The 20,863-nt window shown below is 37.7% G+C and overlaps 2 protein-coding genes and 1 pseudogene across 3 annotated transcripts; 1 reads left to right on the top strand and 2 right to left on the bottom strand.

The window, feature by feature from the left end:
• The first annotated feature begins 87 nt into the window (after window positions 1–87).
• Window positions 88–2,500, top strand: LOC121785374 (uncharacterized lipoprotein syc1174_c-like). The gene is made up of 8 exons (XM_042183775.1): window positions 88–226; window positions 305–439; window positions 1,058–1,174; window positions 1,259–1,387; window positions 1,490–1,669; window positions 1,739–1,879; window positions 1,964–2,140; window positions 2,208–2,500. Exons 1-8 carry the CDS (start codon window positions 104–106, stop codon window positions 2,436–2,438), a joined length of 1,233 nt encoding a protein of 410 aa, XP_042039709.1. The 5' UTR covers window positions 88–103; the 3' UTR covers window positions 2,439–2,500.
• Window positions 2,501–3,103: 603 nt separating this feature from the next.
• On the bottom strand, window positions 3,104–7,496 carry LOC121784688 (alcohol dehydrogenase-like 6). Of its 2 annotated transcripts, none has more exons than XM_042182887.1 (10): window positions 6,852–7,496; window positions 5,807–6,442; window positions 5,449–5,495; window positions 5,009–5,331; window positions 4,753–4,835; window positions 4,587–4,662; window positions 4,430–4,491; window positions 3,991–4,086; window positions 3,742–3,903; window positions 3,104–3,423 (listed from the first exon to the last, which is right to left on the bottom strand). In XM_042182887.1, the coding sequence occupies exons 2-10, from the start codon at window positions 5,960–5,962 to the stop codon at window positions 3,307–3,309; spliced, it is 1,122 nt and encodes a 373-aa protein (XP_042038821.1). In that variant the 5' UTR covers window positions 5,963–6,442; window positions 6,852–7,496; the 3' UTR covers window positions 3,104–3,306. The 2 variants fall into 2 exon arrangements, with proteins under 2 accessions (XP_042038821.1, XP_042038822.1); XM_042182888.1 differs by having other exon boundaries at window positions 6,915–7,496.
• LOC121784689 lies at window positions 7,424–12,011 on the bottom strand (annotated as a pseudogene).
• Window positions 12,012–20,863: the final 8,852 nt, after the last annotated feature.

Below are 20,863 nucleotides of genomic sequence, written 5' to 3'. Positions count from 1 at the left end.
CTATTGTGCTTTGTTGAAGGGGCAAAAGTGTCTTTTTATTTTATTATCATCAACCATAGTATATTTCTGGTGTATTTCATACACAGTTGTAGGTTGAAATTGAATGACGAGCCTTAGTCTTGGCCGTTTATTTCCTGCCGGCGTTGGCCGGAGACTAGGGCGGCTTCCGCAGAATTCAGCCACCCCCATGAGAATCTCATGTTCGACCTCTCTCCTCCCAAATAAGGTAAGCTGGAAAGATGTATATCTGGAAAACAAAAAATTGAAAAAAATGCCAACTTTTTGTTGTGGATTATTGAAACAGTTTAAAAGGGCGTACACTAGTGTGATGATAGTGCCAACTGGAGTAGGAGCGGCCATTGGCGGCTACGCCGGAGATGCTTTGCCGGTAGCTCGAGCTCTGGCCTCTGTTGTCGACTGCCTCATCTCTCATCCCAATGTATGTTCCTGTAAAAAACGTATAGGTTAATCTATACTTTGTTCCAAAATCAGCACATTCTTTTACAGGAATAAAAAATCAGCAAATAACAATATAGAAAAGTTATCAAGCGTGCGGGATATCCCTAAGCAATAGATATCCCGGAAAAGTATATAGGGTAATCTATTGCTTTGGGATATCTCCATCATTTGAGCTAAATTTGCTGGACTCATATCTCATTGAAAGAGTAGGATTGGAGGATAAAAATACTCAATTGTGTAAAGTAAACGCCCCATGAGGCTTGGAAACTCGTTAGTTTTCACCTTATAATGTGATCCTCATCTTTGGTTGGTTAGTTCATTGTTATCTAGCTTGTACAAGTTAAACTTGTTGGGTATAAAGCAATTCCAAAAGGGAGCAACCTTTTTTGGATAAGCATAGGTCAATGCTTAGGTTCGTATTGGCCCTCGTGCAGTAATGTTGTGTAAGATTTACTTGAAGAATCAATCGCAAATGAATATGGCTTAAGGTCAAACTTGAACATCAAGAAACTGATTAGATCAGTCCCATTTCATTGTAAGTAAATGTGGTGGATTGTGCATTGAAGGCATTTCATGGTAAAAGGGTGTAATTCTTCAGGTTCTTAATGCAGCAATGCTTTACTGGCCAATGCCAAATGTGCTATATGTTGAGGGCTATGCACTGGATCGATTTGCTCAAGGCCTTTGGGCACTTGAACCAGTTCATCAGAATAAAGTGAGCATGTCCTGAGGTTGTGCATTGACTATTCATAAGTTTATTTGTTAGAATTTGAAATGGAACATGGGCAATACCAATTAGGTGGGGCTAGTTCTTGATTATGGGATAGAGGAAGATCTTCGCCTTCGTCATTTGCAGGTGGTGGATGCAACAAGGGCTTCTCTTGGCTTGCCTGTTGTAGAATATACTGTCACAGATGCTGCACTACAGGTCTGCAGCTAATAACTAGATTCATTATATCACTTGGTGTGGTGTAACTTTAAATCCTTAATAAAGTTTAGAGTGAAGATCTGAGTTTTATGTATGCTGTAGGTGGAAAAGTGGGTTGACCGGAAAACTGGAAAGTCAACTGGTAGGATAAACCGTCCTGATTCCCTATTGAGGGCTGTGGAAACGTTGGTGGAGAGAAGTGGCGTTAATGCCATAGCAGTTGTAGCTCGCTTCCCAGATGATGACGATGACGATGATCTAGATAAGTATCGGCAAGGAAAGGTACATTTTATTACCTTTATGCACGAATTACTGCTTTGCATACTAACAAAGGGGTTTGGATTTGAGCAGGGAGTTGATGTTTTGGCAGGCGTAGAAGCGGTGATAAGTCATCTCGTGGTGCAGAAATTTGGGATTCCTTGTGCGCACGCTCCTGCAATGTTGCCTTTCCCAGCGAGCCCTCGTTTATGCCCCAAATCAGCTGCGGAAGAGGTACGTACATTCATTCATTTGTGTAATTAAGTACTCTACAAAGAGAATGAGGTTTTGATGAAAGTTGTTGTGGTGTGAATGCAGATAGGGTACACGTTCCTACCGTGTGTGCTTGCTGGTCTGAGCAGCGCCCCGCAGTACTCATTATCAGGGGATTCGAGGAATGATATAGTAGGTGGTGACGTGGACAGTGTGATTCTGCCGATTGATGCTTGTGGAGGAGACGCAGCTCTCGCGTTTGCTACTAGGAAGACAAAGAGGGTAAGTATCCTTGTTTCGAAGATCCTCAAATAGTGCCCGTTGGTGATAATGGTGTTGTTTGTTTCAGCCGCTTATAGTTGTGGTTGAAGAGAATGAGACTGTGCTGAATGATACACCTGAGAAACTTGGGATTTCAGCGGTGAAGGTATCGAATTACTGGGAAGCAATAGGAGTGATTGCAGCTCATAAAGCAGGAATCGACCCCAATTCTCTCCGGAAAGATGGAATCACTTTCATACCATTCACGTCTTCTTCAATCCAATCAAATGCAGTTTTGCCACACAACTCCTTGTGCTGATTGATTCATCTATTTATTTTGGCTTCATTTAACTCTACAATCTACTAACCCTACTTTTATCACATTCTCTCTCCCACTTTATCAATTCGATATTAAAATCCTCGTCATTTACAATTTTTTTTGGACGGAGGTAGTATAAAATAACAAAAACGAAATATATTGTAGGCAAAAAACATAGAAAAAAACATAAAAATTAAGATGATGTGATATTTATGTCTTCCCATGACATGGGAAGAGGGGCATCAGCGACACACAAAAAAAAGAATTAATTATTGTGAGTTTGTGTCCAAAATGACAAGTACTTGCTCTACTCTCAATTGCTGCTCTGGTCAGACAAGGCTAATCACCAACTTTCTATTGTTGCCAAAACCAGTATGTTAAGTCTAAATTATGTATTGATATAATTATGGTGTACTCATATATATGTGTGTGACTATGAAAGTGGAGTTTTCTCTTTGGTCGGAAAAATGGTAACCTTTTTTCTTACCTAAACAACTAAAGTAATAAGTGCATGAAAGTCAGAGAGGGTTAGGCCATCTAAACATGACACAATTTTCATTTTTTTTTTACCTTCATTAGAGGGTAGCGAAGCATGACTAAGTTGAATTAAGCTCACAAACAAGATGGGGAAGAAGATGTTGATCAATATTTGAAACCATACAAGATATCATAATCCTATATTCCATAATCAGTTAACATGCTAGATGATTTCCATGTAATACATTCATAATTTTGAAACCAGACGGCTAAGTAAAAAAAATAGTACAATCTCACCCTAACATATGATGTATTGCTGTTCCAACATAATCATGCAATGAACTCAAAATGGCTTCAACTAGTAATTTCATTGGTTTCATCAGAAAAAACTCTACTTTGGCATGTGGATGACACAGCGCAAGCATTTCCCTTCTCTCATCAACTCAAACGCCTCGTTTATATCTTCAAACATCAGGTTGTGCGTTATATAGCTATCGATCTCAATTTCCTGAAGCACAGTAATTGTAGTGACGTCAATTACAATAACAGTGTTCCAAAAAATCAATTTCTGCTGATACCTTTAAATTGAATAATTATCTCCATTAACTAGTTTGAAGTAGAGTTATTAGGATTCTTCTGCACAAAGTTAGCTAACTTTTTTTGCATGAGGTGTTCTTTACCTCAAAACTTACTAGCTAATGTGATTGCATAAATCAAGGAAAGTGAAACGTCAAAACATTCAAGCAGTATAATCACAATACATCAAACAGTACATGTCCCAGTAATCTAATACATGCAGATGTTCAAGACTATGTAATGCTGTTACCTTCTTCAGGTACATGTCAACAAGTGAAGGAAGATCAGATTTTGGTTTCCATCCACCAAAAAGTGATCCCGTTAGCGTTCTTCCAGAGAGAAAGAGTCCATAGTGAGCTGATATATCTGGTTTCTCTTTGGGCACACCAAGGGTCACAGTCAAACCCCACCCCTGTAACCAAAAGATATATCTGGAATCTTATTGTCCTCCTCAAACAAGTGAACCAAACAATATGAACAAGTGAAGTTCAGAATTTACAGCACAGCATGACTGTAAAGCAGCAGTAATCATGCCAGTGTCTCCCACACACTCAAATGCATAGTCTGCACCACCATCTGTAATGCCACTGATAACCTGAAAAGGGATTCAGCATAAAGCCTTGTATATGAACTTATTATAAGTATAATTTTTAAGATGAGCTCTTGGAAGCAAGCTATTGTAATACAGATTTGATGATAGAAAAATAGGGTAGAAAGTAAGGTCTCAACTCTATTTAAAATCAAAAGGATAACATCAATAAACTGCAACCACGATCAGAACACGTTAGTCAATAAGTAAAACATGATTCACAATTACCAAGTGCATCGCACTGTTTCAGCTTCTACTCTAGTTTTCTGGTTGCTATTGGCTAATTTTTCCACATAACACAAAATAGTGTGTATAACAATTTCTGCCTAATGAAAATGCAAGTGCAAACCTGTTGGATAGGTTGATCATGGTCATCTGGGTTCAGAAAGTCGGTTACTCCAAAAGCCTTGGCTGTATGTTAAACAAAACATGATCGCAATTCAGTAAATCTTCTATTATGCTTAATTTTTGTAGCTCATGAACATCAGGGTATAAACTTTAAGCACCTCTTTCACTCTTCTCCGGATTTGTGTCAATACCAATTATTCTAGATGCTCCTCTCAGTTTTGCACCTTGTGCAACCTGTTCAGGTGTGGAAAAGCGAGATATAGACGTCACTAGGAAAAAAATAAGGTTTGGTCATGATGGTGGAATAAGAAAATTGCTACTCACAGAAAGACCAACAGTTCCAAGGCCAAAAACAACGACAGTTGATCCTTCTGAGATATTTGCAACCTTCCAAGCTGCGCCTAAACCTAGTGGTGGGAAATTCAGGCAGCTTTCATATTAGCAAGTTTACAGTAAAAGCAACAGCTCCCACATGCTAGCCAAGAATAACACCGACAAATAAGGGAATGCTTATGATGGTAAGGCTGAGATAATGCTAAGTTTACATCACAATCCTTGGAAAAAGAAGTGAGATAAGTACCTGCAGCCACTCCACAGCTTAGAAGGCATATTTTATCCAATGGTGCAACTGGGCTAATCTTCACAGCACATCCAGAGTGCACAACTGTATACTCACTAAAGCTCGAAACAGCACAGTAATGATATACAGGATTTCCCTTCAACGAGAAGCGGGTTTTCTTGTCACTATGCATTAAGCCTTGACGTTCCAAGCCAAGCGTGTGGCAGATATTGCTTTTGCCTAAGGCACATGGTCTGCATCTCATACATTCTCCCGTGAATAAGGTCAGTACATGGTCCCCCAATTCGAATTCAGTAACTCCTTCACCCACACTCTCGACAATTCTATAAATATGAAACTATGTGTTAACCATGTTTCTTTTCCATATGATTAAGACCATCGATATTGATAAAACCACATCCAGCAAGATGAAAGGAGTAATAAGGACAAAGAGAAGTCACCCTGATGCTTCGTGCCCAAATATCCGAGGAAATATTTGAGGTTGAGCCTGCAAAAACAGTAGAATGCATGTCTTAAAATGATATGTCAGCACACTTGAAATGTGCAATGTGCATAGAAACAGAAATAGACATCAAGCTCAAAGAATGAAAACAATAAGGTGAAGGATTACTTCTATTATCGAGAATTCTGCTTAAAATATTGAACCAGAAACGGAAGCTGGAGAGAAAAAAAGTAAGGCAAATCAAATCATAGTAGCTTATCCAAGTAGTGAATTCACAGCATATTCCATAGCGAAATTCAGTTGAAGTTATCGTGGAGTTAGGCTATCGGGTTTACAAAAAAGATAAAGAGGTGCACCTGAGAGAGCCAAGCGGTGAGGTCGCTGCGGCAAAGGGAAGTGCAGACGACTTTAATGCGGATCTCCAGTGGTTGAGGCGGGCTCAGCTCCACCTCCTCTATCACCAGCGCCTCTCCCGCTGCCCACGCCACCGCCGCTTTGCATCTAATCGACATCAATTGCGAATGCTTTCTTCACTCTTACTTTTACTACACACTCTTACTTTTACTACACTAAACGGAAGGTAGCCAGGTAGGTGAGTCGATAGTTTGGTGGGGAAGAGGTAGTAGGTGAGGCCATATTTATTTAGACTTATAAACTTATATGATCATTCTCTTAGAGTATCCACTATGGGTAGGACGCGGCTATAGCTGCGTCTGGGGGCGGTGGGCGGGCGGCTATAGTGGGGAAGGTGGGCGGACGCGGATTCGGGGCGGCAGGACGGCGAACGCGGGATAGCCGAGTTCGGGGTGAGACCGCGGCTAGGGAGAATGGGTGGGGCGACGGCCGCGGCGCCCTATTGTGTGGAAACGGGGCGAATGCGGGCGGCGCGGCGGTGAAACGGCTGTGCAAGAAGGGGGGTGGCGGTGGGAGTCGGGCGTCCTCACCATTGTGGACACCCTAGCTCGAGCTCTGCTTTTCCGGGTGGCAAGCGCCTGTTAAATGTATTTTTTTTAATTCTTAAAAAATCAGAAAAATAAAATATATATATTTTTTCACTTTTCTAAAATAGAGCTCTTTTTCAAAATATTTTTTTATTTATTTTTTACTTTTTATCTCTAATTTATCCAAATCATCTATAAATACTCTCATTCATTACCCATTTTTACATTAAACTATGCTCTTACTTAGCTAAGAGCATGCACAGTTAGGAATGCTCTTATTTCCTGTCATTTATACTCATTGGAGTTTCAATTTCGATTTTGAGATAATCCAATTGACAGGTCTAATTGTGATTTCTGCAACTACATTCCAGATCACGATCAGCATCATTTAAGAGACAGCTACGCCTGTAGTCTTTGTTCCAACTATTTTTTCTACAGCATTGTGATCAAGGACACTTACTTCTTCATCTATTCAACTTCCTCTGACAACAAAAGTCAGAATTGGACGTCTGTAGCTACTTACTTCAGTCTGGCACTTTTTAAACATTTCCTACGTGTGTAACTTCGACAGCTGCAACGCACAAGCTTGATGATCACCATTGCAGGATATCCGGTTCTTGTTTTTGGCCTTTGATTGTTTCTGAGTTTTGCTCTATACACCTCCCTTCTTTTTGACCGCAACGCAATAATTACAAACATTGTACAAATCACAGGCTTCTGAGTGAGGTTTGCCACAGTTCCCCACAAATGGACAGTCCCCAACGACATATTCATCACCTTCCCCCTACAACTCATCAACATTGGGGAATAAAAGCAAGTAACACTGATGAAAACAATTTGAATATCATGAAGAAACAAAAATCCAGAAAAACAATCAGTTTCAAAAGGTAATTGCAAGGCAAAAGAGAGAGTTATGGCATGATAAAGTGGAGAGAACTTCCTGGCCATGGAGGTAAGCAACTAAAGGAAATCCTCACACTTGCACCTTCTGTGAGCTAAAGTGTATTAAGGAAATTAATTGTAAGATATGAATGAGTTCTTTAACAAAAAATCAAGGAAACTTAAACACGTGATGTGCTATCTGGGAAATGGAATACATGTCAAAAAAGTATATAAGTTTTGCACCTTCTAACACAGCTTATATATATCTTTATCCAAACTACATTTCACTTATCCAGCAAAGAATAATACCAAATTCCAAGTTAAAGAAAATAAGGTACTCCGCTTCTTGGTCCTCTCATTTGGTTGTTCGTCAGTTTCTGTGAAGAACTTCACTTCTCTCTCCTAATCCATACAATGGTGGAAATCAAAATTTCATCTAGGAAAAAACAATCAAGATAACACACACATCAACAATCTTTACCATATTCTCATTGAAGCTCAAGATTGATGCTACATTTCCACACCGGTAATCAAGATAACACACACATCAACACTCTTTACCATATTCTCATTGAAGCTCAAGATTGATGCTACATTTCCACACCGGTAACAATAATTTGGTGCAGACCACACCTGCATTGTCCAAGACACGACCATCAAATAAACAATTTAACTATATCTTGATCTATGATCATTCATCAGAACACTTAATAGAGAATAAGCAACTCACTGTCACAAGTCCTTTATCTTGACACATATACTTCAGACCTTCTTGAACAAGTTGGTGTGCACGGCAAACTAGGTCGAGTTTGTTGATGTGATTGAACTGCAAAACAAAATCCAGCAGTTTAGCTTTGCACCACCAACCTAATCACCGATATCTCGAGGCATGTCGACTCACCTCCGTGGTGACCCTTGATCCAAACAGCCACCCGGCTCCTCGAGGACTCACTGCCCACGTCTCAATATCTTCAGGATCACTCCACATTAGGTCACAAAACGGCCCTTCATGTGGGATCTCACAGTTACGGTCTATAACTCTAATCTGCTTACAAACAAAATGGAGAAGTCAATAAGACTTAATATACAATAAGCACATGAGCGCTCATCAATTATTATTTACATTACACAGGACATACCGTCCAACTAAAGACAGTGTAATGCATATGGCCTTACCTGGTCAATAGTTCTAATATCTGGAGATAGACCACCGTGTACACAAAGTACCTTGAATTCAAAACAAGTCCTAGATGATATTAGAAATTATAAAAAGTTGGATCTACAAGCAGGGATACGAAGAACCATTTAACTAACTTTAGAATGCATACCGTGCCATCAATAATTGCTGATGGAGTAAGATAGTCAAAGACATCGGTGCAATAACGCCAAGCATTAGCGTTGCCATACTTCCTTTGACATTCATCATTAATCAGGAACGCAGTGGCAACAAATTCTGCAGCTACCTTTTATTGAGAACTAGTAATTAGACAAGTATTGACATGATATTTGTTGGCAACCTTGTCATATTACATGCATATATGTGCCTAAGGTTATCAAAATTGAAGTAATACAAACATAATACAACACAAGCCAGCCCTGTTAGGGTTTTATACGATTTCCCACAAGGGATACAGTTAAAGTTTCTCATAGAACTACTTAGTTCAATGAGATTTTAATTAAACATTACAAGGATCAACAACGATACAAAGAGTTAGCAGTTTTAGTTAATAGTGAGTGACAAGGAGCCTAATGCTTATAAAGCACAATTTGCTACATAAAATGTAGTGACTAATCAACTTGTACCCCCCCCCCCCACCCCCAAAACAAAAAAAAATGCAATTTTCAGGATTCATACATCTTTGAAAATTTTGGCGATCGAATACAAGAAGGCCAAACCACCAACAAAGAGGGCATATGGGAGAACATGATATGAGTTTCCATCAACTACATCATTGTAAAGAACTAAAAATTGTGTAAATCATTAAATCAACGTCAGTCATTAAAGCCTAATTTGGAAAGCCCTGTCAGCTGGATCCTTTACACAATTAGTTATTTCATAACCTGCAATAATTTATCTAAGTATATGTACAATTAAAATTCATGAAAGAACTGCTTTAAGTTTTTTACAAATTACTATGGCTTAAAATAGATACACCAGTTTTTAACAAAAATACCTGCGTTAGCTGCCTGCTTTCATGATTTCCACGTAGGAGGGTAATGTTAGCAGGGTATCTGAAAGCAAAGGTACGTGACATCAATAAATAACTACAAGGAGCAATAACAAACAGTTTAATATAGTCCAACTAGCTATCAACTATCAAGTGCTCATTTATTCATTAAATAAAAGTCCACTGACTCCTAGAAAGACCAGTAAGTATGTTGTTAGCAAGTATCTTCAATGACTGAAAATAAGGTAGAATGTTTTGAGAATAGATGATTCAAGATGAGATTGTGCCATACAAGAGTATCATTCTGTATAGAAGTCTGTAAGCTACAGGTTAACTGGTGGACCTTAATTTTCTGGATTAACTTATAACAAAAAAGAGTTGCAGTCCAAGTTTCTAATGCTGAATAACATAATATTTGTGGTAAAGAGAAGATTTTTAAAAAGTCAATGAATTGTAGTCCACTATTAACTTCTAAGGATTAAGGATAATAGCAATTACTAAATAAAAGATCAAAGCTAAAGCTGAAGAAACCATATTGTGATGATAAAACCTCTTGGTTAAGTCCTATAAGTTAACTGAACGAAATATTAAATGGCTATTCACACCATATTAGCTATTTAGAGGAGGAAACTGGTAGAAGGTGATGGACTGACCCACTGACAAATAATGACACATACCAATTCTAATAGATAAATATTCCTGAACTGAATTATACACACCTTGCTTTGAGAAGCAAAAGGATGGTGAAAACTTCAAGACTATTGTAACCTCGATCAACAAAGTCCCCCTGTTAGCCAAAATTACAATCAGGACAAACATAAAACAATAAAGTAGGAAATCACCTCAAACTACTTACCATAAATATGTAATTTGTTTCTGGTACATGGCTCCAGTCTGGAAAAGCTTCATTAGATCGTGAAACTGTCCATGGATATCACCACAAACTGTGACCGGACTGTTGCCAGGCTGAACATTTGACTCCTCAATCAAAATCTCCTTGACCTGAATAAGGCAGGACCAGATCAAATTTAGAATTGAACTAAAGATGAAAATAGGCGTACATGCACAGAGAGGGAGACTGGGAGAAAAAAGTGTGTGTGATTGAGCAAGTTACAAATTTGGGGTAACTGAAGCGATGTAATCAAAGAACTATAAGGGCAACCCGTGTATCTACCCAGAAGCTCACAAGAAAACTAATTTAAAATGAAAAAACAAGAATTTAAGGTAAAGAATTAATCAGAATTCCAATAGGTTTGGTTTCAACCGCTAGTACAAGCGTCAGCCCCCAGTATAATCACTCACTGCCATGATCAAGCAAATGTGTATGTCACATGTTATGGAGTAAATTAGCAGCCTAACCATCATAAGATTTTGTGATGGCTCAAAATGCCTGAACACTAAGTCTTTTCCTAACAGAAGCATGTCCACAAATCACATGTTAACTATATGTTACAAGCATATAACCATATAGAGCAAGAATTACAAGGACTTCATATGTCATAAGAGTTGGAGAAGTTTCCGAATCCCTGCTGGAGAATAAAGCAGTTTCACAATAGATTTTAAAATGGTTATTAAAAATAAAAGGCAAGTACAATCAAGCAACCCTAATTTATCTAATGTATTGTTCACTATCCATAGGACCCGACGGGAATTTATTGGTAAGTGAGGATGCAATAGTAGGATGCCATGGGTAAGTATTTATTAACTCCTATTAACCCATTAGCTAAAAGCACATGGAGAAGATTGAAGATAAGAAACTTTCAACGATTATCAGCAGTGCACTGAGACCAGTCAAGAATTCAAATAATGATAAAGTGCTGAACATAAAAACGAGAATAAGATTCAATATTAACTTGCACAGGTAGAGTCCTCCCAAATCTTTTAGAAGTCAAGAACAAAACAACCAGACTGGAAACTTACACTCAACTCATCTACCAAGTAGTGATTTTCCAGAATAGACATAGTGCAGAATATCATCAGCTGTCAGTGCTCGACTCTCAAGTACAGCAAAAACTAAAGAGTATGAAGTGAGTCGTTTAGGTGCAGGAACCTCTTCTCGAGTAATTCTAAGTTTACCCTAAAACCCAATCCCACAAAAAATCTTCAAGAACCCTAATCCTCTGTCAACATGTTATCCCTAAACCCAAGAACCAAACGATCAATGCAAAACCCTAATTACCAGAAAAAGGCCAACATTTAAGACTCGACATGAATGAAACTCTGTTTTAATTTCTTCCATCCTTCAGAAAAAGGGATTCTCGAATTCTCCAGACATTGAGATGCAGAGTCAAAATTAAAGAAGAAATAATAAATAAATAGAAGGTGCATAAATAAGAAGTTACGTATTCGCAGAGAAGCTGAAGCTCGTCTTCGGACAAGTGCTGGCCCTCTTTCACCTTAGCTATCCATTGCTCCAAATCCATACCCTTTACAAGATAGTAATTGATTGAATCTTGATTGTGGAAGGATTACAGTAAATCAAGAGCAACGACAAAACAATATCTGTATTCAGATGGAGGGAAGGGAGTGGCGATGGCGGGGGAGGGAGATACTTTGATTTTGATCTTCAAATCAACGTGAAATTGGCTCTCTCTTATCCGTCTCTCGACCGTATCTTAAATTACTATTCTTGGGTTCACTTTACATTTTGCTCTCTATTATCCGTCCCTTGACCGTCTCTTAAATTACTATTCTTGGGCCCCACTTTACTTTTTTACTCCATCTCTTAACTAAAGGACGGAACCTGCAACCCTCCATCTCTCATCTGTCCCTTAACCGTCTCTTAAATTACTATTCATTCATTCAATTTTATTTTTATTTTTATTTCCAATAAATTCAATTAATAAAAGCACACTTCATTAAATAAAATAAAATTACAACATAAAATAAAAATACAACTTAAAATTCAAAAAAATTAAAAAAACATATAATTAAAATTCAAAAAAAATAAAAATTACATAATTTAAAATACAATTTTATAGAAAATAAAAAAACTACTCCGCCGGCGAATCATCCCCTGAAGGCGGTGGAAGTGCACTGAAGCCACCTAGAGGCGGAATACCAAGTTGTCTTGCCATAAACTCAATTCCATCAAGATAGGCTTGGTATTGGGGAGGCGTCATGCGGGAAGTGTCCGCCATTGTAGCGGTCATGTATGTGGACATTAGGGAGTTCGAGGGTGCCCTCGAGCCCGAGCCCGCCTGGCTTGATTCGGTTCGGCCCTTCCTCCCTCTAGCCGCCTTCGCCGCATTTCTCCCTTGAGGCCGACGGCACCCACGGGAGGACCCCCCAACATCGTCTGCCGTGCCCTCAACCTCCTGCGAGGCAAACTCTTGTGCGGCACTGCCAGAACCGCCCTCACTAGACGAGTATTGGCCACCCACCGTGTGCTTCGTGCGCTTCGAGGTCGAGCCCGAGCTGAACCGGACACCGCCAACCCACCTTTCCTCGTCTTTGACGACCTCCCAAACATCTACATGTTTGAATTGTTTGCCGGTGTCGTCGAAGTAGACTCGCAAAGCCGACCTCAGAATGTCGGCTCCTGTGGCTCCGCTTTGGTAATGAGCCGCTTCACTCTTGTAGATGATGCATAATTTTTTGACCTCTCTGTCGACTCGGTCAAAGTGAGCGCGGAGCATCTTAAATGTGCGGCGGCGGGACCCCTTCGACTTAATCTCGTGGTAGGCCTCGGTGACCTTTTCCCATAAGTACTTCTGGGATTGTTGATTCCCGACGATGGGATCGTATGAGACGCTGATCCAGGCGTTGTACATGGGCAGCGTTTCCTTGGAGCTGTACGGATGCCGGCCTAGATCCTCCTCCTCTTCGTCCGCCTCCGCCTCCGCCCTGGAGCTTCCACCGCCTCAGCCTCCTTCCGGAGTGGGTTCAGCCGAATAATCCTCTCGAATCTGGGATAATCCCTGCGAATACCTCGGGGCTGAGGGACAGGCGTATGCATCCACATCAAAATGGGGTGGTTGGTACCCCCCGGCGTTGACGAACCCTGGGTGGCCGGTGTCGACGAACCGGAACCACCACCCAGGACATTGTACATGTCCCCCCAGTCGTCGAACGCGTTGATGTCAAACCCGCCGGAGCCGCCACCGCCAGAGTTTCCGTCGCCGAACATTTTGTGATAAGAGGTTAGATGAAAATTGGAGAGGAAATGGAGATGATTTTGGAAGAATAGATGTGTATTTGTGTGTGAAATGAGGATGAATTATGAGTATTTATAGAGTAAAAAAATAAAAAATAATAAAAAAAGAAAAAAACGGTAATAATAACAGTAATATTACCACTTTTCAAATTTTTATTTTTTATTTTTTTAAATTCGAATTAAAAAAAATGATTTATTGCGTCAGCTGACGATGCCCACTCGTGGGCCGGCGAGTGGGCGTCACGCATGACGCTGGCTCGCCATCCGTCTCGGCGGGACGAGATGCTCGGCGGGCTGGGACGAAATGGGACGCTGCAACGCGTCTTGCCGTCGTCTCGTCCCGGCGTGAGGGTTACGAGCCACCCGTGTGACGTGTTGCGGGTGGCCTAAGATGCAGAAGCCCTATATTTCTTATTTTTCTCATAATCATATTGCAGAGTTAGAATATTAGTAGTACTCCCTCCGTCCTAAAATAAATGAGCACAAACTTTTCGGTACGGGATTTAAGGAAATGAAGTTTTGTTAGTAAAGTGGAAAGTGAATAAAGTAAGAGAGTTAATAAAGTAGAGAGAAAAAATAAGAGAGAGAATACCAAAAAAAGAATGACTCACTTATCTTGGGACGTTCAAAAAAGGAATGTGTCGCTTATCTTGGGACGGAGGGAGTAATATATATGAGTAGTACTATTTTTTTTAATTTAAGACAATCAATCTTACATACTCCATTAGTCTCATGCTACTTGCACATTTCATTTTCGGACTGTCCCAAACTATTTCCACTACTTATATTTTAAATAAAAAATTATGGTATTTAATTAAGATATTAGAGTTAGTTAGTGTGTCCCTTATTAAATGTTGTCTTATTACTCTTAAAATTCTAATTTAATTACACTAATTAATCATATTTAAATTTACGCTGTCAAAGTAAAAAGTGCGAGTAGCATGAGACGGAGAGAGTAATATTTTTTTAATTTAAACGCAAATACTACTGAATATATAACGAGAACTTTCAATATTTTCTGTTGTTTTCTCCGAACTTTTATTTTTGAACGTAGATACATGAACTATGAAATTTTTTTATTTTCCCCCATTTAAAATATTTTAGTAAAATTAAAGCTGATATGGAGTATACTTAGCATATTACCATTACGAGACAAAAGGTGACAAATCAATATAAAATATTATTAGCCTTTAAATACACCAACTTTTGATATTTTTCCTTTTTCTAATTTAAATGTATGAATAATGAGAATTCTAATTTTTTTCCAATAAACAATTTCAATCAAATAATATTTACTAATAATTTTACCCTTTTTCTAAATTGCAACTTTAGTTGTTTTAGACGACAAATTAATTTAATTATATTTAACTGTCTAATGTCTTGAAATTTGTATTTTAAGTTGGATTTGATTAGAATGATGATTGTTTTCGTTTTTATATACTAATGCTTTATTTTCATTATTTAAAGGATTATGTAAAAATTCACATCTATTCATATTTTATTTTAGTTATATAATTTTTTTTATTTATATGACGTGATTAAAAATGTTATTGAAATGGAGTGTTATTTTAAAAAATTCACTTTTCCATAAATTTTGATATATATTATAAATTAATATTCACACCTAAATTTAAAAGTATTGGGAATTAAATAATTTAGAAAGAAATTATTGTTGGAGAAAAAATTATAAATTTTCAAAGTTTAGGGGAAATTCTAGAAAATTTTAAATGTTGGGTGAAATAAAAAAAAACGAAAGTTTGTGTATTTTTGAGCTTCAATACTCGTCGCTTTTTGCCATGTTGACACATCCGACGTACACGTCAGCTTCAATTTATAGAAAAATTATGTTTTGGGGAAAAATCATAAAAACAAAAACTTCATCTATTTAGATTCAAAATAAAAGTTCGGAGGAAAAAGCAGAAAATGTTGAAAGTTCTTGTATTTACATGCAAATAACCCAATTTATAATAGACTAAAATTCAAATTTAAAAGAGCATATTTTTGTAGGACGGAGGGAGTATACTACATCCGTCGATAAAAAAAATAAACAAAATTGTAGATGACACAAATTTTAATAGGTAACTGGCAAAGTAAGATAGAGTGAGGGAAAAAGGTGTCAGAAGTAGTGTTAATGGATTATGAGGTCCACATTACTAGTCGTGTCAGTTGTGTTTAAAACTTTCCATTTTTTGAATTAATCTAATTTTGATGGACGATCAAAATGATAAAACTAGTCTATTTTTTTGGAGATGTAGTATTTAATATCAAACATAACAATTATAGATCAAACTCATAAAATGACCATATATTTTTGACCAAATTTGAAATTTAGTCCTAAACATAAATAAACATAAATTTGGAATTTATAAGAGAATTTACAATAGTATTCCACCCCTCTTCAACTCATCTCCAATTTTCTCCTGGTCAGCAGATAATCTCACAGTCCATCTTCAGCTGGGGAAAAATACTGTAATACTGAAATACCATACTTACCGTACAGAAAAATATCGAAAATACCAAATTTTCGATATACTGCAATTTTTGGTATGGTGTGATACCGCACCGTAAGATTTTGGTACGGTAACGGTATGAATTTTTCATATACCGCTTATATTGCAAATTACGATATATACCGTAATTTGAGGTATATACCATTAATAAATACCGCATACCGAATATGTATATATATAGGTCCTACTACCTCTATAGTGTTAAGTTTCAACTTAATATTAATCATTAGATTAAGGTTTTGAGCGGATTAGATGATGAGGAGATTTTATGTTCCGCGTTACATTAAACCATGTTCGTGGTACATTGTAGGGGTATAATTGTAAACATGTTATATCCGCAGTTTCAAAACTGCAAGTGCGATAATTACGTGGTTATTTGGAGAGACGATTGACATATCCCTCATTCCATTCTCTTTCATTAGTCGCGACTTCCTCACTTCTCCCCTCTTCCCAAACCCTAACCGCACCGTTTTACATCCGCAGATCAAGAAAATATGTCGATTCGTGCTGCAAGGATGACGGGAAATCGAACCAAAGCAAACTCTGATCTTGTTCTCATCATTCGAGGGTCGATTTAGCTATTTTGTCACAACCAGACGTCGCCGTTTATATTCGTAGCCCGAAAGCAGGTAAAATTTCTGATCGAAATCCGATGATTGAGCAATAATTTCACTTCTTGTACACTGAAAACTACATTTTTTGTAAATCTAAGGTCATTTTCTTTCATTACCGAAATTCAATTTTAGGTTATCTACTGTATGTCGTTCGTTAATTGAATTTTTGGTCGTTTTAGTGCTTCTACAATCATTCGGTCAATTTACAATTTATGGTTTTGTGATGGATATCGATTTTGGTTTGCTACAATATTTAAATGGTGCTCGTACATTATTGGAGGGACTAGGAAAGAGATCGAAAACACGAATAGAATGCGGATCAAGTTATATGGAGTGATAACCGAACCGATTGGATCAGTTAGCAAATGTCGTTGCCACTTAATCAATGCACTCTGGCTCTCGCCCTTTCCGCCTTGCCAAAGTAATTTATAACTCCCAATTTTTTACAACTTTAACAGTAAAGCGGCAAGTTCGGGGTCGATCCCACAGGGAAGTTGGTGTGTCGAGTGTGTGAGTAGTGAACAAGGGGAGGGGGGTTGGCTGCTGCCACACTTTAATTTGAGAGTTTTAACTACTGTTTTAATCTAGACAGAATTTAAACTAGCTAGCTTGATCAACAGAATTCTAACTACTGTGTCAAGTGATTTGCAGGAAACAACAGAAAAGTAAATGCGCGGATTTAAAGCGAAAATAACTTGATTTAACTAAAAACTGATTACAACGTGAAATTAAACTAAGCTAACACTTGGAGTCTAAGAAAGCGGTAAACTGAGAAGAATCTCAGCGGGAAACTTAAGTCACGCTAATAGAAATGAGTATTCTGCAGCGCTCCCTTTGGTCGCCCTTCTAACTAAGCTAGAGAATTAAACTAAACTAAGCTAGAGAGCTGGACTACGCTAGATAACTATGCTAAACTAAACTAGGCGGAAAGTAAAGTGTCTCCCCCTTTCTTGTGGTGGCACACCCTCTATTTATAAGCTCGATTCGGCCTCCAGCTGGATAACGATCTTGTCAGGGAATATTCACTCATTCTGAGAATGAGCGACTCATTGATTGCTACGTGCTGTTCTTCTAGAATGTCGACGCTTTTTGGTAACAAATTCGTGACTCAGCTTCGTCCTTGCGTCTCATATTCCAGCACGTGTCCCCTTCTAGAACGTCGTCCTTGATAACAGAATGGTGCGCTGTATCAAGCTCATTTCCTCACGTGCTCTTCTTCCAGAAGCCCGTGGTCCCCTCCTAACTGCTTGATCGCCCCCCTTGATCATCTCCCCCGATCAGGCCTTTTATCGCCTTTGTACTTGCTTGATCAGGTCGGCCTTGAAGCCTTGGTAAAGTGGTAATCCTGCACATTTAACACTTGTTTTGCGCGATAAACCGATCAAGTAGCATGTATTTCACCCATAAACCGATGCATGAAATAGGCCCTATCAATTATCTGTTCTATATACTCATCTATATCTTCTTTTAAAAAGCATTTGTGCATTATTTAACCCAATATTTACATTACGTACTGATGTGCTACATTATTCTGGATTATGGTATGATCTACTATATTTTATGGTCGAAAGTGGTGAAATTCACTTTGATGTAGTGTTTAAATTCACCCTAAACCATCTTTCTAAGTGTGATTTCGACTGTAATGTGTTGTTGGTGAGTGCTTGTCGCCAATTGAATGTTTTTTTTTACATTCAAGTCGTGTACATTATTCACAGAAATTGTTACATTAATTCAGTAATATACGATTATGGTTATTTAATATATGATTTTCAAACAATCAGTATGAATACTTCTTTGAATTTAATGTACGATTATGATTGTTTATTGTATATTTCACATTCTTATTAATATAGATTATAATGGGTTTAATGTGTTATGAAAGTTAAACTCATTCCCTAAAGGGTTTAGCAATCCATGGGGCTAAGGTATAGTACCGATTCACTAACAAAACCTTGTCATTCATTATTCTGATATAGACTACTACATTATACAATCTCAGATGTACATTATTTACCCCTAAACTTGTACAAAGTACATTGATGGAAAACATTAGATTAGTTCTTGATATATGCTGCATTAATATGTGTTATGGCAGTTTGAGTTACATTGGTGAACATGTTCTGTAAATTACGCACAACAGATTATCTATATTATTATTTGATGTATTTTTGTTTGATGTTACTTATAGTGTAATCTCCTCGTACTTTGGTTTGATATTGGTTGTAGTCTAATCTCCTCAATGTCAATATTTTTGAATAGGTACAAAGCGCCCAAAAAATTTTGGTGATGAGGACTTTAAGGAGGACATGCAATCTTCCCCAACCCATGATACATTATACGTGCATAATTGTACATGACTTCAAAATATCACTCACTGCGACATGATGTAGCTATATAAGTACTTACATTATTCAGTAATTTAATTACATTAATGTCTGAGATTCATACATTCATATACCATTTTCATTCATTAACTTCGACATTAAACTAATTCTTTCGTACATTAAACTAAGTCTTTCGTACATTACAAAACCGTATTCGTACATCAAGTTCTGTATGAAACCGAAACCAAAACCAAAACCAAAGGATAAGAATAGAAATTATAGGAAAGTGTTGGTAATATGCCCTAGCCAAATGAATTGTTGAACCCTAAAGGAAAAGAGTTATCTCCCTGCTCTTGGTGACAATATCCGCCGCAACAGGTCAGGTAGATCGTCGATCTGCGCTTCCTCGAATCTGTTGCCTTCTTTGACGACGCGGCGGAGCTCTTCCTTCGCCACCAACATCGCCGAGTACATTATTCACTGATCTGTACACATTATTAGATATTATTGATACATTATTTACTATACCAAATCTTAAACGCATTAAAAAATAAAATTTAATTCATGTGGTGGTGCTATAACCTAGCCCCTTGGGTTGCTAAACCCAAGGGGAATGATTCAAACTCTCTGCGCTTGGTGATGATTTCGTTTGTGAGTGGGTACTACAACCTAGCCCCATGAATTGCTGAACCCAAAGGGTATGGATTCAACTCTCGCCAAACATTAAATACTTAAACAAGTACATCATTATTACACATGTGCATTAAAGGCCACTTGGCGTACATTATTTGGTTCTACTTAGCCTAAACATTATTCCCCGAAACACATACATAATTCAAAAATGAATTTTGATGTATGGGTTAGTAATATGCCCTAACCCTATGGATTGCTAAACCCTATGGGAATGGCTCTAACTCTCTTCCCGTAGTCAAGGTTTTGTTAGTGAGTCGGTACTATACCCTAGCCCCATGGATTGCTAAACCCTTTCGGGAATGAATTTAACTTCTGTCACACATTAAACCCATTGTAATCTACATTATTAAAAGACGGCATATACATTATACAACTATAATCGTACATTAATACAATCAACATTATACACTTAATATAGTACATTACTTGTCTAAAATTTACAAGCTGTAACTTACGAAAAGAAAACACGAAAATCTATAAATGTCAGATGATTTCTTGAAAATAAAACGACAGTTGATGCAAAATAAAACTAAATACAAGAATGAACTAATCACAAACAAATACAGAAAACCATAGATGTCAGTTACACGACTAATACAATAACTTTCTACCAAAATTTATCAATAATTCTCGAAATCGATGAACGAATTAATTAAATGACTTTCTTCCATTGTTGAAAAAACCGAAAGCAATCTCAAAATTGTGGCAGACGAATGGCATTTGAATTTTGTGATTTGCAGCAATGTAAACCTTAAAGATGGAGGATAGAAGAATAATATATGGAAAATAAATTAGAGAATATAATTACCAAAATTAATGGAGAGAATTTAGGAGTTGAAATAACCGCAGTAAAAAATGACTCCCAACAATTCCCTTTCCAATTAATTTAATAATTTAAATAATGAAAACACGCTTAATTTTCGTCCATCAGATCTTCAAATCATGGGGCTGAGATTTGATTGGAAGAATGAATCATATTTACAAAAAGAATATGAATACATCCCTAGGGTCTTCATCTACCAAAGGAAGCCCTTAAGTATAAAAATACAGACCAATATTGGACCGTACGATCTGGTTCTGAACGGCCACGATTTGAGCTTGTCAACGATTTTTATGGGTCATAAT

The sequence above is a fragment of the Salvia splendens genome, chromosome 21 (genome assembly GCF_004379255.2).
Source record: "Salvia splendens isolate huo1 chromosome 21, SspV2, whole genome shotgun sequence".
NCBI classification, from domain to species: Eukaryota; Viridiplantae; Streptophyta; class Magnoliopsida; order Lamiales; family Lamiaceae; genus Salvia; species Salvia splendens.
This window is presented reverse-complemented; position numbering and strand designations above follow the sequence as displayed.